Source organism: Tauraco erythrolophus, chromosome 11 (genome assembly GCF_009769465.1).
Source record: "Tauraco erythrolophus isolate bTauEry1 chromosome 11, bTauEry1.pri, whole genome shotgun sequence".
Lineage (NCBI taxonomy): Eukaryota > Metazoa > Chordata > Aves > Musophagiformes > Musophagidae > Tauraco > Tauraco erythrolophus.
The window spans coordinates 24,741,792-24,762,341 of record NC_141475.1 but is presented as its reverse complement, the minus strand read 5'-3'; the positions used below and the strand labels follow the sequence as shown (position 1 = coordinate 24,762,341).

Here is a 20,550-nt window from a genome sequence, read left to right as displayed (position 1 = left end):
CTTTAGGAGCATAGATTTAGTCACTTCTACAGGTATGAGCAGAGTGGGTGGAAAAAGGAAAAATGCACTGAATGATTCCAAAACTTCTATGAAGTCTGTATCCAAAACATTAAACAAAGTTTAACTACCATTATATGTTGTCTTATTGATGTGTAGGAGTTGTCACACGGCTATAATGATATAAATCTTTTTGAACAGTTTTCAAGAGACAGGGAAGAAGTAACGACACCAAGTTTGATGGTGTTTTTCATTTCTAGTACAAAAAACAAGTACCTTCTGCAAGTTAATCAAAATACCATTCATATTCCAGTAAACTGAGTTCACTAGCTTATAGTTCCAGCATTATAGTGGCTTAATGCTTAAGTTAATTTACCTTGGTTTAAAAAAAAAAAAAAGTCTCTCTTGGAAAAAGATCAAAAGCATGCAGTTACTAAGTAAAAGGAGAGATTATATAGAGTGCAGTCATAACAGATGGATTTACTCAAACCTTTCAGCTTCAGCAGGACTCTTGTTCTACAGTTTCTCTTATTTGATGTCAAGCAAAGCTGCTGCCCAGCAGCAGTCCTGGCTGTGAGCTTCTGTTGGTTTGATCTGCCTGGCTGTACTCCAGCCTGCAGAGATGCAGTAACCTGTGGGCTCTCCCTGCTACCTGGAACTCTGGCTGCAGAGACCGCAGCCCAGAAAGGGCAACAGCAGCTCTTCCCCTTCAGCTGCCATGTGGAAGAGGACCCTGTGGTCCTGATACTCTCTCCGTGGGCTCTGCTGCTGCTCTGAACCAGCCTCTTCATCTTTTTTAAATAAGCACTTGATCGAAATCATGATCTGAGAAGGTCTCCTAAACAGAGTGGGGTAGTTCAGCTGCTAGGAGTTCATCTCATGCATCTGCACTGCCCCAGTCTAAACTCTTCACATGCCTCTGGTCAGTGACTGGTTTACTCCCCATTAATGCTAAGAGTGCCTAGTGTCACTCTTGGTGCCATGGTGAAAATGTTTTCCTCCTAGCATGTAATTTCACTGAATTTATCTGTCACCTGGGAACCTTGGAACTACAGCTTGTCACGGTAAGGCAAAGGAGATGGTGTGCAATAGAAACAACTGCAGCAAAATTAATGTATTTTCCTATTAATAGGCTCTTAATAGATTGGGCATTATCTAGCAACAAATCTTAAGGTCATTGGTTCAGTATTTTATCTCTAATGCCATTTCAAGTGGCTTTAGATTCCTGATAGACTAAAGACCCTGAAGAAACAACATGCAGCAAGCTCGATACTGATAGAATCTGTTTTACTAGAAACCAGACAGGAAAAGCTCAGGTCTACGGAGTGCGCCAAACTGCTACCTTACTCACAAGCGTTCTGAAACCCTGGCAATTGCCAGGCTGGCATTAGCATCTTTGTCCATCAGCTCCCCGCAACCTGGTGTCCCCAGTAATGCTTCGGCAGGCTGTGGGAGAGCTCTGCAAGGTGAACACGCCCATCCACCTCATACGGTTCCACATCTGTGCGGTCAGGCTTCAGGCGGCCCGTCTGAATTAATTCTGAAAATGCCTGAAGTGAATAAAAACAAGAATCTGACATACAATATTCCACTCTGACTGCAGTGAAAGCTCTAGAAATCATAGAATCATCTGGTTGGAAGAGACCCGCAACATCATCGAGTCCAACCATTCACCTGCACTGTCAGGGTCCCTAAACCATGTTGCTCAACACCAAATCCACACGGTTTGTAAACGACTCCAGGGATGGGGACTCCACCACCTCCCTGGGCAGCCTGTTCCAATACTTTGCCACCCTCTCTGTAAAGAAATTCTTTCTGATATCTAACCTAAATTTCCCCTGGCGTAACTTGAGGCCATTCCCTCTCGTCCTGTCATTGCTAATGTGGGAGAAGAGACCGTTCCAATCCCTAACATCCTGTGTGATCCCTATCTCCCTACAACTTCCTTTCAGGTAATTGTAGACAGTGATAAGGTCCCCCCTGAGCCTCTTCTTCTTCAGACTAAACAGTCCCAGCTCCCTCAGCCGCTCCTCATAGGACAAGTTCTCTAAACCCTTCACTAGATAACACACAACAGGAGAGTACTTGATCATTTCAGTATGCTGATGTCCAGTGAGTCTCTTTACAGCATCGCTATATTATAATTATTTAAAACGAAACCAACCAGAGTAAATCAGTTGTCTTGTATACGAATTGCCGTAGTCTTTCCAATGATTGTAAAAACAAATTAGAACAAACAAACAAAAAACAACCCTTATAGAAAAGTTCAGAAGCAAATATTTACCATGCAGGTGGCTTCATCAAATTTGTTCCCCCAAATGTAAATACAGGAAAGCTTCATGTTTGTTTTCATTGCGTCTGAAAGAGCTACAAGTCCTTTGCCACTTATATTGTTGCTCACTACTGACAACCTAATAACAGAGAAATAGTTATGCAAATATATGCCAACCCAGAGAATTCCCATCTCTTAGTTAAAATGAAGAATTTAACTATGATTTATTTTATATTATTATATATTATATATATATTGAAACTTTATCTTTGTTATTAATAATGTAAGGGTTTATTCGTATCAAGTTCAGCCCTACTATAAAATCTTTTTCAGGTTGCTAAAGGCAGTTTGGACTATGGACTTGTCCTGTTTCTCAGGGCATTGCCATGACTTGTGCAGCCAGGTTGTTCACTGTTTAGTTCTTCAGTGTCGGCAACTTCCTGAGTGGTGGCCAGGTCTCATCTCTAGTCTGCTTTGAAGCCCCAGCCTTGGCACTTCTCCAGGCTAAGCTTTGATCTTTGTGGAGTGGCAGTTATTTTTATATTAGTGAACCTGGAAGGCTTTCAGAGGCACCTCGCAGCCGCCACCTCCTCAGTCTGCTACTTAAAACTAATGGCTTCAGGTAACACCTTTGATCAGCTTTTACATCCTGCCAGCGCACGGTTTAATGCAGGCTACAAAATACACCCTGATGGAGAGATTACAGTTCTTCTGGGTTCACCTGGAAGCTAACTTAGAGGATTTTCTTAAGTGTTGAAGATCAGAATCCACAAATATAGTGCCTTATCCCTGCGTGGAATGTGATTATCTTAAAATTCTGAAGACGTACAGCTCTTGCTTGTTTTCCCTGGTGCGCCACGAGGACCTTGCTTTAAAGATGCAAAAAGAACTAACGAGACCTAATTGCCTTTCCTCAGAATGGCCGTGAAAGCTGTGAATCACACGTAAGATGAACCACTACAAAGCTGATCTAAGCATCAACCCAAAAAACCCCGGAATAGAAAAGCAAGCATACATTAGGCCACACAGCAATGGATAAAAGATGGGAAAAAAGGAAGAACAAGGAAAAGGGGATAAAGTGAGTTATGAGCAGGCCTGGTGGTGTGGGAAGGTGAACACGAGGCCTCATTTTAGTAGAAAAGAGACAACTAAAATCTGTTGAAACTATTAAATTCACCTTTGGGAATGTAGGAAGATCTGACCTTTATGACAGTGCAATTCCGTTATCCTGCCATCAGAAGAATCCTGTACCTATCGCAGACACTTCCCAATGGCTCCTGGTGAAGCCACCACCACAGCCAGCTCCATAGCCAAGACCTCAGCAGGACCAGCCATGTCCAGAAGCTGCACGCCTGCCATGGGACTGAGTGGCATTTCTTGGCCTAGTGTTTTACTCCTAAATTTAGCTCACGTGAAGCTAGAGGGGACTTCATTCAGTTCCCCAAACACAGGCCTCCTGGGCCACCTGAAATGCATGAGAACGTCCTGCCTGTCTCCAGCTGCAGGGCTCCGACAGGGCCAGCACCCTGGGATGGCTCACAGCCCTTGGGGCATCTCACAGGGCATGAGACGCCTGTGCTTAGCAAATGAATCCCACCCAATCTGTCACTCACATTTTTTCCTGAGAAGGAAAAACAGACCAAAAAGTCCTGCCTTCTATTTTGATCAACACCAAAGCACACAGTTTTGATGTCAATTCAGCCACTGCAAAGGCCGAGTTTCTCATACTCTGAGTCGTTACACCTGCAGTCCCTGGGGAAGTTATGGAAATACTAACGCCTGAAGAGTGCTGTTGCACGAAGCCAAGGCTTCACTCAGGTAGATGGCTCCATCATCTTCTATTCGGTTTGCGTTAAGATCTAGGATTTCCAGGGTTTGATTCCGTTTTAGTAGTTCTCCCAGAAATTTTACACCGTCACGGGTTATTTTATTACTGAAAGAGAAATGCACACATTTTTTTAACAAGGTGCTAAGAAATGAGTTTCTAATGTTAGTCAGGTCTACGTCATGTAGTAACTCTTACCAGCCAAGATCAAGGTATCTCAGGCAGGAGTTTTCATACAATGCCTCACACAGTTGCTCTACACCAAAGTTTTTTATCTCGTGCTTGCGCAAGTGTAGTTCCACAAGGGAAGAGTTGTTTTTCAACATCAGAGCAATGTGAACTGTGGTCTCTTCCTAAAAACAGACACTGTTATTAAGCTGTACTTTAGGACAAGATGTGGCCTTGCTTCAGTAAAAGGGAGATGCACAACTAATGGCCAGATTTCGTTGTCAGTAGTGTCCTATTTTGTGTTTGTATTAAAAAGAGCCAGGAAACAATGTGTTATGATAATGCTGAAAATAAAAAAAAATAAAGGAAAAACCCAGAAAGATCTTTGCAGATTTCCAGTGCTGTATCATATCCCTGTGAATATCAGGAGCATCGTTTGAGTCACTATGTCTAATGAGTTTTCCTCTCAGTCATTGCTCTTAAAAAACTGAATGTTTGAGTCATTCACTAACATTAAAAGTATTCTGTCATGATGCTAAGCTATTGTTTCATAAACAAGATTGCTATGGGGAAAAAATGTTCTGTCACTGTAAGACAAAGTTTGTTTTGAAGTTGTCATGTTTAGTTAAGAAGTGAATATTCCACTCCGAGTCAAAAATAAGTCAAGAACTTGGAGACCTCAGAAAAGGATAAATTGAAGGTGGTAACAGTGGCAAATAGTCTCTCGTAGATAACAGACCAGGCCCTTAGTGGCCTATATCTTCCATAGCAGTAGTTTAAATCGACTTCTAAGACTGGGTTTAGGCAAATCGAGCCCTGTTTTAGTAGAAAAGAAACAACTAAAATCTGTTGAAACTATTAAATTCACCTTTGGGAATGTAGGAAGATCTGACCTTTGTGACAGTTCAATTCAATTATCCTGCCATCAGAAAAACCCTGTACCTATCACAGACACTTCCCAACTGCTCCTGGTAAAGCCACCACCGCAGCCAGCTCCATAGCCAGACCTCAGCAGGACCAGCCATGCCCAGAAGCTGCACGCTGCCAGCAAAAGGCCTGCAGCTCTGTGCCACACACATCCAGTGGCCTGTGGTGCTGCCTCCAGCAAACACCGCCTTGCGGATTCTCTTCTCAGCCTGGATTATTTTGGAGGGTTTGTGTCTTTGTTTTGGCTAAAAAACGCATCAGAGGTTTTACATTGATGAGGTTCATTCACTTGCTAAATTCATGCTTCGAGTTCACATAGTGAAACAACAGAACCACAGGGCACAGTGAACGTGGCATACTGTTGAAGCTGTGCCTTTCTTCCTTAGGCTGTGGGCTCTGGTGATTGCCCTTGTACCTCACTGCTCGGATGAACAGCAGCCTTTTGTTCTTCCCCTCCTTTCCTGCTGAACAGCATTTCTCCCTCAGATTGCTGAAAAACGCATAAAACTCCTCGTGCTGTAACAGCAGAAGGAATATTTGGTTCACCAATATCAAGCCGTCTCCATTAGCCCATTATTTAACTAACACACATGTACCAAGAAAGACATTTTTTAAAAAATTAACCTTCTAGTTAAACGGGTGCAGCCCGTGACTGCACAAGACTTGGCACAGAAAAAGAAAATAATGTCTCTGCGGCCCTTCCCTTCCAAAGGAAAGCCCGCGTGCCACGTAGTTGAAATGTCCATAAATGCACCAGTACTGACTTCACTTGCTTTGACTGGGCTGACACTGCAATCTGCTTACGTACCTGCTGGCTGTACAGCAAAGGGCGGTTTAGGTTGATTGCTGTGACTGATCTGTTCTCAGTCAGGGCTGTTGCTATTGCTGTTAGACACTGCGTACCCTGGAAATGAAAATAAATAAAGTCTTTAGAGAAACCTCTCCAATGTCTAGAACAAGCTACCAAATTACCATGACTTCTCAGAATTGATTGTCAGATCAATAACATCAAACTGGCTCAGATTGGAAATGCTATTATTTCTGCCTCCATGTGCTCTGGAGAGACAGAAGTGCAGCAGGCAAGTGCTTACAGACACAATGTGTTTTCTGATAATACCAATGCCAACTCCCTGCAGAACAGTGGAGTGGAATTAGACAAAGAAGTACAAATGACCAGGAAATTTGGCAACTCAGAGAATAAAAAGCAAGAATAATGTGTTTCAAAGATGCCTGTCCATTTAATTGATCCTGTATTTTGGTTTTCCTGATTTATGAATTAAAATCAGCTTGTGTGTGTTCCCTAAGGTCTTTAGTAAAAGCCGTAGGTGACATTTACCCATTAGGTAAATTCATATTAAATGTGATTTAATGCAGTACAGAGTAGTGAGGGTCTACAATACAGGCCAGTTCAGATTTTTGCATTTCCTTCTCATTTGCTCACTAATTTATATTTACATTATTTTCCAATTAGGCTGGTCTACACCCAAAGCCTCATCATTTTAAATCGTCTTTCTATCAACTCCCTACCAAGCACAAACATATTAAGCTTTCAGATAAATCCTACACTGACTACACTTTCCTTGTTTATGTTTTCTTAACACCCTTCACAGTTTCTGAGAGGTATTCCTCCTTCTGGCTTAGGAGCAAATTCTGTAATTTCAGGAAACAAATAAAATAAAATTTTCATGTGACCCCAGCCATCTCCCTGCCTCCAGGTGACAGTCGTAACTGTTAGGTTACAGTCAAACTTGCTCCTTCTACCCAACACATGCTTAATTATCGCCTGGAAAGATAAACACCCTTAACAGGATGGCTGAGAGGGACCGATCTTAATTTCGCTTCTAGCTTGGTTAGAGCATGCTCCTGGAGGGCAACAAACAGCACCAAACTCTCCCAGGCAGAGAGAAGAGCCACTTCCAGCCTCCAGCCCCTCTGAGGCCATCACACAAGGACACACTGTCAGTCAGGCACTGGGACCTTGCACCAGGAGGAGGTTCACAGCTCCAGGTGCTACCTCCTGCTGTACCCCACAGGTTTTTAAAAGCAATCCACAGGCTTTTATTGCTAGAGTGCGAAGCACCCTGCTTAGTGCATTGACCCATTCTACCCTCCTGACCTTCCCTCTGCACTGTGTATGAAGTCTCAGCACCCAAATCTGGGAGGTGGCAAGTTATCCAAGATCAAACTGGGGGCCTTTCTACTCAATTCAGCACTCTTGTGCCTACGTCCTGTACAGAACGAGCTCTGATAGGAGGAACAGGGCTATGGGCCTGAGTGACTTTCAGGCTATATAGCACTGCACAATTTAGAGGACAAGAACCTCCAGGGAATAAGAAGTCCTTTCTTCAACACGAATCACACAGGGCTTAGCATTAAAAAAAATGAACAGCCGAAACAGACCTTGGAAAATGTGAAAGCCAAGCACCTGAATTCCCAGGGACACAGTGGCTCTAATACATCATCAGTTATGACTTCACAGGTGTTTCATGCAACCTGCCTTTCCAAGTATGCATTCAGTATTACATAGTCTTACCTCGGGCCATCACAAAATGTAAAATCAATGGCAACAGATGGCATTTCCCCCTAATTAGGCACTGCAGGACCACTGTAATACCCTTGAAAGACTTATGTCATTGCTGATAATTTTACTGGGTTACTCACCATATCGCAATCTCCAAGATCCAGCTTCTCTAAGGTTGAATTAATCTGTAGCATTGAAGCAAAGAACATCCCACCTTTGTTTCCTATTTTGTTTCCAGTCATTCTCAAACACACAAGAGTTTCATTCCTCTAGACAAAATTGGAAAAAAAACCATCAATTCCTTTTAAATGGCCTGAAAAAAACGACACTGTGCTTTTTCCTGTGAATCCTGCTGGTTGTCACACAGAGACAAAACATCCCTCCAGAAGCTGTGTCTAAGTGATAACACTGACAAAGCAGTTGGCTCAGGCTCCCTCCACTGTAATCAAAGGCATGAGAGTCTGAAAGCAAAACTCAAGTGTTTGAAGATTTTTGCTTCTCCCAAGTTCATGAATTTCTCACTCATGAAAATAATCCAGGCAGATAATTCTACCTAAATTGGCAGCTGAAATGCCAATTATATCAAAACTGCTTTAAATCCAGTAAGCATATTTTAAACAAGAATTATAATTTGCTTTATTTTTCATAGACTTTTAAATCACATGACCAGTCAAAGCTGAGTGAAGCTGGTTGACTTCAGCAGGACTAGTTGGTGCAGAGTCAAACCAGTGTGTAAGTCTTTGCAGGACTGCAGACTTCACTGACAATATAAAGTTCTGATCAGAAGTCTAGGATGAAGTCAGCATCTTTCCCCTCACCCTCCAAAGCATTTCCATGGATATGAAATATCTACTCACTGTTAAAGCCCTAAATGCAATGTAGTTTTATATTTTTAATTCCTCAGTACCACCATAATCACTCATTACCAGAGATTATGACTGATTAAGTGAGAGACTACAAAACAAGTAGTTCTGTAAGCAGCAGAACTATTGAAACTTGGTTTCATACAGCTTTTATGTCTTCCACACGTCCCCAGAACCTCTCCCCCCACTCCGATACCTCACTATGGCAGCTCCTTCCATCTCCCACCCTCAATTAAACACCCCCTTCACCTCCAGATCCCACCCTGCCTATTCTGGCAGTGGGATCCCACACAGCCAAGGGGCTGCCTGCCTGGTCAGGTCCTGCCACCCACCTGCCCAGCAAACCCAGCTGCCATGGGGCTGCACAAACAGCTTTTGGGGCTGGTAGCAAGCCCAGTGCTGTACAAGTTACTGTAGAAGCTTAGCATTTTGGAGGCTTGTCAAATCGAGTTGAAATCAGTTCAGAGTTCAAAGACTACAAAGGAGGAGGAAAGAGCTCACGTGGGTCTCGTTTCACAAACACAACAGATCTTACAAGCCTCATTTCCTTGGGAAACCACATTAAAAATAACAAACAACTTTTTATGCTGCTGCAGCGAGGCGAAGTTTTGAAAACATGTCTCAGACATCTTGAATCGAGACAAATATTGACATCAAGGTACAGGCAAATTTAATCCAATTGAAATAAAAAAGGAAAGAAATTATGGCATTATATATCCTATAGGATAGCACAGCATTTTCACACACAAAAAACTTCCTGGGATAGTTGTGATAATTAAGTGTTAATGGCAGCACAGTGCAACTTTCTCTTGTGTGAAATCTGATTTCTGAAGTCTGCCTTGGGAAAACAAGCAATTCCTGTGATACAGCGAAACGCTGAATGGGCTGAAGACAGAGGGCTCTTTCAGCCAGCTCTGATGTTGGCAGGACAGCGAGCGCCCTTCAGCAAGAGCAAAAATATCAAACTAGATGCCATTGTCTACATCTCCCCGACAAATACTCACATGGAGGGCTCTTGCTATCAGCTCTGCTCCACTTGTGCCAATATCATTAAACATCAGGTTAAGATACCGCAGAGTGGAGTTTTCCTTGGGAACAAACAAAGCAGAAAGCAGAGTTTTCTGGATCACACCCGCATTTTTCAAAAAGGATATGTTTCATACATACATTTACAACCTCTGTCCTTTGCCACGTTCCAGGCAGCCCCTGATTTGGAGAAGTAGCTAAAGAATGCCAAAGTACATCATACGATGATGGAAAGGCAGAAAGACATGTAGCGCGTAGGTCCTCATGAGGCTTACAGAATCATAGAATCGTGGAATGGTTTGAGTGGGAAGGGACCTCAAAGATCATCTAGTTCCAACCCCCCTGCCATGGGCAGGAACACCCTCCACCACACCAGGTTGCTCAGACGACTTAGTAAGAAACAACTTAGGAACCTGCGTGCTCAGCATGACCAAACGAGGCAGGAAGTCAAGCTCAGATGCAGACCTTCACACATTTTGTGAACTTAATAGCACTCCTGAGCTCCAGGAACACAGGCACTGAGTGGCAACTCACATTTTCCATCTGCATTCCAGTGCTTACAATGATGAAAAGGCAGCATTAAAGTTTCCTACATTTAGACCTACAAAAAGACTAACAGAGATGATAAAGAACCTAAAACCAAAGGCCCTGGCACACTTGGCACTACCATTACTACCTTCATTGAATTGAACTGTAAGCCTAAAAACCCCACAGTTTAGCCCACTGTTCTTTCTTCAGGACACCCTAGCCAAATGTCAAATGGTTTTCTACCAGAAATTTAAAATCTCCCCAGAGAATACAATCTGAGATTCAAGTGGGATGGATTTGGATGTGAAAGTCAAAATAAAAGGAATTTTGCCAAACCAATGCACTCCTGTCTCCAATTTACCACAGATAAAGATTCTCATAGCCAAATAAATTACAAATTGCTGAATGATAAACACCAGTTTGGCACCTGGAGGAATCTTGCCATGTGGTTTGCTCCAGCATCAGTCAACACATTACACCTAAGATCCAAACCTGAAAAAGATGAAGAATGTGACAGATGCGTATCTACAATTAATGGATCTCTAAACAAAACGAAGTAAAGATTAACTAAGGCTGAAATCAAGACTGCTTACATTTTCTCATATTAGCACAGCAATGTCAAACATGCATGAAAAAAGCTTACCTGTGACAAACACAGCATTGCGTAAGACAGAGGCAAGAACTTGAAGATCATCATCTGTAACTCTCTGCACGGGCACCAGATGATTGTTTCCAGCTATTTTTAGTGTGATCCCTTCTGTCCATCCACTGTACCATAAAAATGTAAGTACATGAGAAGTAAAACAATACAGAAAAATGAACTTTCTCTCCAAATTAGTGTACCCACGCTTGCCCTCACTGATGCGTTTGCATACAGTTGGTTGCTGCTGCTCTCTTTGGTAACACCAAAGCAGATGACGTGACTCAAGGTGTACCTCAGCACTTTCCTTTTCCATGTTCCGGAGGCACTGCACAGCTGCAAGACCACACTTAGCACACACGCACAGAAAGCAGAAAGAAGCAAGATGAAGGGAAGGCAGATAGAAATAGAGGAGACTATCCTGGAGGTTACCTCTTCACCGCCTTTTTACTTGTTCCCTTTCCTTTATTTACTCTCCCCTGCCCTCAAGATCAAAACCTAACACAAACCATTTCCCTCTGCCATCTTTTCTCAGGTTTTCTCTCCAAAAGACAATTAACTGACCCCAGGAGCATCCATGAAAGGAAGCTCTACCTAGCTACATACTGAGAGAATTTGAGTGGCTAATACCTTGGCAGGATTCAGAGGCAGTTCAGGGAAACATTACCAGCTGGAAGCTAACTAGATGCAGCTGACACTTTTTAAACAGGAGCAAGACAAAAGGAAGGGAGTGAGGATTGACTAGACACTAGGTTTGGCTTCTCTATGGGACACAAAGGCACCATCCTGTACATTTTTCACTTTTTTTGATTTCACTGCTTGTAAAGCTGCCCAGAAGGGATATACAGCTACAGACTTCTGCCAGGATGATGTCAAGATGAGTCAAGCCAGAACTTCTGCAGTAAATGCTAAATATGATTTGTGTTTAAGCCTGAAACCACACAAACTTTCTCATTGTTTAATTCTTTGTCCTGCTATCTATCTTGTTTAAGCCTTTCAGAAGCAGCTAAAACACGCTGTTTGTTATTTCCTTACCTTTTATCATTTTTATCAGCTTCTTGAAGCACATGAGCAATGAAAGGGTTTCCAGGTTGGCCCAAGTTTTGGCACGCCCACACATAGTGCTGGTGAAGATAGGGAGGAACTGACATGACCTGCAGGAAAACAAAACAAAAGTGTTACAGCAGCCTAGCAACATCACCATGGACCTAAGCCTGTTCTGCCAGGGCTCTGCATAACAATAAAAATGGGCTTAGTCTGAAAAGGGTTACAACTCTTGGAAGGAAACACAAGAATAACAGATACAGACAGGAAAAACTGGAGGAAAAAATGCAAACTTGTGGATGTGTTTCTGATCTGCTAACACGTGGGACCTGAGCTAACAAAGAATCAATATTCATACAGGGAGGTCCTTTTTCCCCCCGTAAGGCAGCTGGGCCCCAGTCTTCACAGACCTACCTCAGCATTCAACGCCTGCGCCTCTCTCCCCACGGTGCCCGGCCCACGGGTGAGCTCTGCCTGGCATCTGAGCTGGGCTGCGCCAAGGTTAGTAATGTCTGGTCATGGAGCCCGTTGCCAAGGACGGTGTCCTGGGCCTTCCACCAGGAGGGAGTGGGCGAAAGCAGCCAGGCCAGCCCAGGGCTGGGGCAGGAGAGGGGACTTTCAGCAGCTCACCTTCAGAATATTTACTTAGCGGTCTGCTTGCGGTCTCTGAGGAGCCTTTGCGAAAATTTCCGTGGTTACATGGATTAGCAGTTACTTCAAAGGTGGCTGTGCTGGTCCTTTCCATCAAATAAATCCTTCCAGTGACTTCACTACTGCCCTTGTACTCCGGAGGGGGTGGGCTGGGATGGCACACTCTCCCGTCCAACAGCGTGTGGGACTCGCACACAAGTGCTGAACTCAGAGCCAAAGGAAAAGAAAATACTCTTGTGCAACATCCTAATTAGACTGGAAGCCCTGCATGGGTCTCTCCCTGTGGTAGTCTCTCAGTTCTTCTTTGCCCTGGTGACACCTGGAAACTGCCCATCTCTGGAAATGGGATGTCCTCCTGGCACAGCTGCAGCAGCAGAGAAAACCACATCAGTGGGAGATGACTGAAGCTGCCTCTTGACCTCCACTTTCTCTCTTACCATTCCTTAAATGACAGCTGAAAGGTTTCTTCTGTCCGTACGTCAGAGGTCGGTCAGGTACCTTTGCACCTCATGCTCCTTCAGTATCAGCAATCCAGCTTTGAGGGTGATCGAATACCAGATTTGCTGGCATCTCTCTGGCTCAGAAAGCACAATGCGACAGAATAAAGTGCAACCTTTTTGCAGTTTCACAGTCAGCACAGCTGAAGACAGATCTCAGACAGTGTTTGTAAATATAGGCCATCAAGACTCAAGGAGGTTGCTTTGTTCAGCAATAATTTTACCCACTAAGCAACTGCGAACCATCTCACCAGAGGCCTTGAGTCTAGAGTATCTGGAAGAGCTGCACATGGTAAAGCAGCAGATTGTAAGCATCCCCAGAAACATCAATTGCCTGAGGCATATGAAGATCCTCTGCTTGGATCAGAACCATATACGGGACATATGTGAAGAACTAGGGAAGCTGAAGTGTTTTCTGAGCTTAGATTTAAGCAACAATGCCCTCTCTTGTAGTTCACTGCCTGCTGTCAGCAAGCTGCAGTCCCTTCATCAGCTCAGGCTCTATTAAACAAACTTGCATGGAATCCCAGTGCAGATCTGTGAATACCTCCATCATATTGAACTGCTTGGCCTTTCTGACAACAGTCTCAAGTGTCTGCCTAAAAAAATAGTGAACTTGACAAAACTCAAGGAAATTTACTTCCCAAAAAACAGATCTGAGAGTTTTCCCAAGGAGCTTTGCCGTACTGCTGATTTAGAAATAATAGATTAGGAAAAAAAAATCTAGTCAGTCTCATCCCAGAAAAGGCAGGCCTTTTGACAAACTCAGTTAAGCTATTTTTAGCTTTTAATGACTTATCCTCCATTCCTCCTACACTGCAACACTGCCAGAAGCTGGTTGTCTGGGTCTGTCTCACAATCTCCCGCACAAGCTTTCCCCAGGTTTGGAGAATCCCACTGAAATGAGAGTACTCGGACTGTCTGCTAACAGCCTGGAGCAGTTCCCGCACCAGATCTGCTGTTGGCCATTCCTTTTCTGTGTTCATCCAAGGAACTCCGGACTGCACACAGTACCCGGGTCCTTCACCAGATTAACCAGTGCCAGGATATTAGATCTGAGTGAAAATTGCTTTGATGAGATTCCTAAAGGAATATGCACTATGAAAAATCTGGAAGTATTTGCCCTATATGACAATCAGATACAGGAGGTATTTGTTCCTTTGTTTTCATTTTTATTTTATTGATACCTTCCTTTTGCAAAATATAAGTTCTTCATCACAACTAAGTGCCATCTTTCTCTACTACTGTGAGAAGGCATGTTCCACTTGGTATGCACCTGAGCCTGGTTAACTCATTACCACCGACATCCGAGTATTCAGGCAGGGAGAGAAAAGCAAGAACACGGAAACACTGACCTTTGTGTTGAACTGTAAAGATTAAATACTGACTGGAGGTTTTGCTTCAGTCTTTTTGTGTCTGTTTTTCTGTGTACACTGGAAAATAAGAGCTGCATTGGCGTAGAATCAATACATTGCAAACTGAAACAGAGAAGAGGGCAATTTAAAACCAGATGTGATGTTGTTAATGCCTTTAACATCATTAAAAGTTGCTGTTCATTTGATAACAAACTATTATGTACCCTAAATCCGTGCTATTATAAGTGCAACTATTCATGGATGTACTCGTTTTAGGGCTCAGAACACATTTTCCTTTTTATATAATGCAAGGCTTCTTTTCCAAGGAGATTTTCACTTGTGCAATTTTCTTCTTGAAGGTTACATTGACAGAAGTAGTAATTTATGCAAAAGAATCACTTTCAGATTTCATTCATTTAAATTACTCTCCTCAGCTGTGCATACAAAGGAAATGAAGAAGCAGACTAATGTTTCTGCTGAGAAATTAATCCCATAAGAAATCTTTCCGGCAGAGGAAACAATATGGATTTTTTTTGCCAAAATTTCCACCGTGCTGTGAGGTATAATGTTATATTAATGAGCAGAATATTCTGTGTTCATCCATCAACAATAATGCAGGTCCACAGAATTTTCTTGGAGATTTTTCCCTTAAAATAATCCCAAAGATTACTATTTAATTGACGTAATGTATCTCTTTAATGACTGTGTCTAGATACCTGTGAAAGAACTGACGAATTTGAAATGCCTTAGCCTGTCTGAAAACCGATTCAGTATCTTTCCAAAGGAAATCTTTCTTCTGGAATCATTAGAGAGATTATACCTGGGACAAGATAAAGGAATTAAATTCACAAGTCTGCCAGGAGATATCAGCAAACCGCAGGTAGGAGCAATAGAAGGGGGAAGATCTTGGTCTGCTGCAGCATGGCACTTCTGTGGACTTCAGCTGCTCCCAAATCCAGACTGAAGGTTCTCCTGATCTCTTTAGGTACACGGTGCAGCATGAGGCCAGGGCTGCTGGAATAAAAATAATATCAAAACTCAGTGTTTGAAAATCATGTTGTCTCTGTGTGTTTAGTAGTCATCCCAATGGTACCTCAGTTTATAAACCTTACTTCTGCACCTACTGACGTTCTGTGTACATTGATTATATATCAACCTAAGGAAAAATCCTTTAATTATTAAAAGTTACGCATATGTATTTTCCAGAATCTGAAAAAAATGCATATGGAGAATAATTGCCTGGAGTACCTGCCCACAGCCATTGCTCACTGACCCACTTGAAAATACCTGACTGTCGCAAGCATCTCCTTAAACAGGTCCCACTCTGTATGCCAAATACACGGCGAAAAATAGTCTCTGTAACCTTAAGGAAACAAGTACCAGGAAACATTTTGGAAGAAGGAGAGACAGAAGGGAAGGAAGGAACACAGTGCATCGTTCAGGGCTCATCCTGTATTTGTAAGGCAGCCAAATAGGATAAAAGTTAGCAACGGGGAGGGTGAGGGAAGTGCTGCACCCAAGCCAAGTGGACAGGAGGTCCTCACCTATGTCAGCCTCAGGGTCTGGGGAAAATCTTTCCCAGAGCTCAGCTCGAAGCAGGCTCCCTGATGTGAGAAGATCCACTGAGTCAGTACCAGCGACTCCAGGAGGGTGGTGAGGCACTGGCTGCCTGGGGGTCCTCCCCAGCCCAGTCTTTCCATCTTCCCCAGTTCTCCACTGCATCTCTGTGTGGCTAAGTTCACTAGCACTGTTGATGTGCCAGTTAGAAGGATTTTTGAAAGGAGAATTTGGCCACCTGGCTACCAGGTGAATACTCTTCACCCAGTGAAGTAAATGCTTTGCCTGATTCCCATCGTTCTATATTTGGGAGCAGATAATTTGAATTGTAAACCCTCTGGAGAGATGTTCAACACACATTCATTATGTGCACAGACTGAATTGTTTGTGCCTCATCCATGTGCTGTTTATGGGGAGCATGCAGGAATGCACCACATCATTTGTGCTTTGTGCTGCAGCTGTTCGCTTTTGTATGTTCAGGTTGGCAAAAACTGGTCATTCAGAACAATTACCTGTCCCAGTTGCCTGAGGATTTGGACAGTCCTCAGCAGCTGGAGCTGGTCCTTGTGGATGGGCACCCTATGACAGACCCTCTGACGGAAGTGTGCTGTCAGGGGGCATCTGCCATCTGGGAATACTTATGGGAAAAAAAGGTAGGGGTGTTAAGAAAGCCACCACAATGTGCATACAAAGCTGTGGTTTTTAGTAATAGATACTTTGCAGAACAACCTACAGGACACTCTGTGCAACATCAAAACCACCTTAAACCACCGTTTGCATCAGGTATGGCAGAGCAGCACTTCTATCACTGATCATGTTAAGGCAGGATATAGGGAACCATCAGGAAATAACAGCAGATCATTCAGAAACATTCCAGAAAGTTGTCCCTGCCCTGCCAGGTCACAGTCAGCAGGCACAGAACAGCTCTTACAACTTGCAATGGAGCTTTCCTTAATTCTTTGTCCAGTGGAAGGGGAACGGTGAGCGTGTCTAAAAACAGGGCAGATTCTCTAAGTCAAGGCATTGCTTAAAGATGAAACTAACTGCAGGTGGCATCTTCACTCTTGCTGACTGTATTTTGACTGCAGAGAGCTGAAGATTCATTGTGCAAACACATTGAACAAACACATTTTTTCAGTGGTGTTTTTGGTTGTTGTTTTGTGTTATTTTTTCCCCAAAAGAACATCAGTATGTATCACCAGTGGGCCATGGAACTAATTTGCTCAGAAAAATTACAGGGCAAGTAGGAAGGAAAGGCAAATCCTCAGTCTTTGATTCTTCGGAACCGAAATTATTCCTCTCTTTCTGTAATGTCTGTAATTTCTTCATGTACTACTGTGTTTATTGCAAACTGTTTTTCTGAACTAAAAGGTGACACTTAGAGATGTGTAGACATAGTAATTTGCTACTCTCATCAAAGGGTCTGGAGGACTACAGTGTTAGTGTCCTCCCTGGCAAGGAATTCTCCTGAAAAAAATAACACACAGGGGAAAAGTTGGGTGGCTGGCAGTCTATCTTAGCTGCAAACAGTCTAATACAGGATAAAAGGGAATTTTGGAGACAATAATATGTCTGGCTTTTTGTATCAAGAATATCCACTAGCAATGCTGTTCCACATGACGGTTTGCTTTTACCCTTCTCCTCCGGGTAAGCAGATTGTTCTCTCTTTTTCAGACACAAAGTTGTGGCATGGGTTAATGAACCAGAAGGGGATTGGACCTTTCTTGACACTTCAGCATCTAACAAAAAAAAAAAATAAAAAAAGAAGGAAAAGAAAGCAAAAGGAAAGGGAAAAGAGAAGCCTGTAAAAGCATTGAAAGCCAAAAAGTGATAGGCAGTAAACTGCACACAGCTCTTTTCATTTACAAGAAGGGCAAATGTGAGCGGAGACAAGCGAATTGGAGACAAGCAGTATTAAAGGATCTGAACCAGTGAGTGTTACACGAAAGCAGATGATTTTTTGAGGTTTGTTTTGGTGTTTTTGTCAACATTGACTCCAGCTGGATCAGGTAGGTTCTGAAATATTCTGAGATGTCTCATTCTGAATGCATGTTATCTCTAAGCATAAAGGCAACTGATTAACTGGAAATTAATCTAATCTGTAGGATTCTGGTGCAATGAGATGTTCTTCGTTCTGAATCTGAAAGTATTTTACATGCAATTCTTAGAAATCTGTTTTCCAGTCAGTGAGGTACAGCCATATCTAGAGTGAAACAATATTTTTGGCCCCACCTACTAGCAGTTATTTAATGAGTTTTACACTCAGAAATTATCAATACCTTGCTTGAAAATATGGAGGAGGATTCCAGGCAGGCAGAACATATGCACTGCTACCAGAACCTGCCTTACCAGAGGTGCACGAAGCTGTTTTGAAAGTATCTCTACGCTTTTGCCAAACTGCTCAGTGATGTTTTGACAATCTGTAGCTATAGTATTTTGAATGACTGCAAGCTGTCAGGTCCTTCCTACTACAGCTCATCTCTGACACAGCTTGGTGACAGTTTGTAAAACATCTGTGTACGACAGGCTTATTTGAAAGCAGAGAGTCTGCAGAGCACCATATTCTGCAATGATTCTGGGTCCTGCATGTCATAAGACCTTTCTTATTCAAAAGAACCATGACAAACACTTCTTACTATAATTCTAGCACACCAAATTTATATGCAACCATGTCTTTCCACAGCACTTTCCAGATAGCTGTTTGTCCTAGACATTTGATGTCCTTGTCTAGTTTTTATCCTGTATTACTCAGTTACTCCCTAAACCCCTCCAGAGTTTGATTTGCAGCATACATAAAACACAGAGCTGGACCGGAACTGTGCAGATTCAAAACAGGTGGGAGAAGAACTCTTTATTTGATTTAATTTGCTGGTCAGAACTGCAGGCCTGCTCTCTCTCCCCTTGTCTGAGTTGCCTCAGAGAAGGTGGTGGCACCCTGAAGGAGGTGGTGAAGGCAGGGCTGCTGAGACCCAGCTCTTCCTAGAGCTCCACCTCCAGGTAGTGCTCTCTGAATGCTGCGGCTCCATCTGCGTCCAGAGTATGGATCTTATTTCTCTTTGGCTCTTAATCGATTGATACTGAGATCTCATTAACATGCTTGTTGGCAGGAGAGAGCTGGGAGTGCAGAAAAACGGGATGGCTCGGTTTTGGTTTTCCATTTTATTAGGTGACTGATGCTGGTTTTGATTGTTCAGAGGTGTCTTATGAAATTTTTTCACCCAAAATGAAGGCAAAGAGACACAGAGAGAAGGATGATTCAGAGACTACTGAGGAGGAAAGCACTAGAAGAGAGATATTTCTGGGAAGACTGGCAGATAGACAGGACGTTTCATAGAACTGATTTAACAAAAGCTTTGTATTGGCAGAACAGCTATGAGAGAATCATGAGAAGGCAAAGGACTGAGAAAGAGGTCATGAACAGCAAGTAAAAAGGTTCCTAGCAGTGAGTCCATACTGTGCTCTGGAGCTGAGAATGAGAAACTCAAGTACGACACAGCAAGAAACCTCCATACTGAAGTCCAGTTCAGTCAGTCAAATTACAATCGCCATGGGGCATTAAAATGCTTTGTTAAACACTTGATTAAACATGCTTTACTGAATTAGAAGAGACAGAGGTTCAAGGGGGAAAGGAGCGATTCAGAGAGATTCTTACAGAATAGACAAAGGATCAATTTCCCAGTTGGACCAAAGGCAGAGTCAAGGAGGAAAATCACAGGAAGACAAGTGATTAGGAGAAGAGGTTGGTGCTGCTGTTAAACAGAGATGATGATACTTCCACATACATAGAATAACTCTCCTGGCTTGAGTTACTGCTTAAAGTCTCACTTGTTAGCCTTGTATGAAACAGGGGTTCTCTGCTTCATTTCAGAGGTTGAGGATCTCTGTAGAAAATAACTGAGCCCACACTGCATCAATTCCCTGCTACCTCTGACCAAGACGCTCCGGTTCATCGCACATTTCTCAGAGCTGGGAGAGCCAAGTGCACTATTCAAGTGGAACTGAAACTGGAACCAGGAAGTCCAAGGAGACCCTCCCATGAAATCATGGATTAAATGATCAAGAGGTACCAGCACAGCATGGTCTGCTGCTGGTTATAACCCTGACCAGCCACAAGTTGATGTTGGAAGGATCACTCAGACTGAAAGCTGAATATTGATCTGCACCTGCATGGGAGAACTTGCTGAGAGGGGTCCTAGCAAGTTCAGAAAGTGCCACTGAGTGATCCTGTTCTGCTTCTCCTCCAGGAGATTGCTGCAGCATGTAGATATACTCAGGGCTAATTGAGCAGTTCTTTATCCCTCAAGCTGCCTCAGGATTTCTCTAAGACTCCTCACTCAGTGGGCAGATCTAATATCTTTACTTCCTAAAATACCTTACCAATGAATAATCCCACTACAGTCTTTGAGCTCACGTGTGGGCTAACATGCTCCACAACATGAGTAACTATGCCAGAATTTGGCTTTATGTAAGCAAATACAATAAAATACCAAATAAGAAATTATCAAATACAAAAAGGAGGAACCACTTACATGTCCCAAGTTGGTGCTTTTTCTAACAAGTCTTGGGCACATAGCTCTGCTCTTAGCTAGAAGCTGCCCTGTGACTTTGAATAACAGACTTTGCTTATTTCCTTCATCTTTAGGGTAAGGATAAGAACACTGTCTACATCGCAAGGTGTT

General features: G+C 43.0%; 1 protein-coding gene across 1 annotated transcript; it reads right to left on the bottom strand.

Annotated features, from left to right (window-relative positions):
- Positions 1–1,400: 1,400 nt before the first annotated feature.
- LRRC34 (leucine rich repeat containing 34) lies at positions 1,401–16,014 on the bottom strand. The gene is made up of 11 exons (XM_009986320.2): positions 15,949–16,014; positions 11,803–11,921; positions 10,771–10,895; positions 10,555–10,619; positions 9,578–9,661; positions 7,851–7,979; positions 5,998–6,093; positions 4,293–4,447; positions 4,047–4,202; positions 2,282–2,408; positions 1,401–1,547 (listed from the first exon to the last, which is right to left on the bottom strand). Exons 1-11 carry the CDS (start codon positions 16,012–16,014, stop codon positions 1,401–1,403), a joined length of 1,269 nt encoding a protein of 422 aa, XP_009984622.2.
- Between the last annotated feature and the right edge of the window lie 4,536 nt (positions 16,015–20,550).

Coding starts and splice junctions, on each gene's coding strand:
- LRRC34 (XM_009986320.2), bottom strand. CDS start 16,014: ATGGAAAGACTGGGCTGGGGAGGACCCCCAGGCAGCCAGTGCCTCACC. Junction 11,922..15,948: donor CCACCCTCCTGGAGTCGCTG/GTACTGACTCAG, acceptor GTTTTCCTGCAG/GTCATGTCAGTTCCTCCCTA. Junction 6,094..7,850: donor ATCTTGGAGATTGCGATATG/GTGAGTAACCCA, acceptor TTTCATTTCCAG/GGTACGCAGTGTCTAACAGC.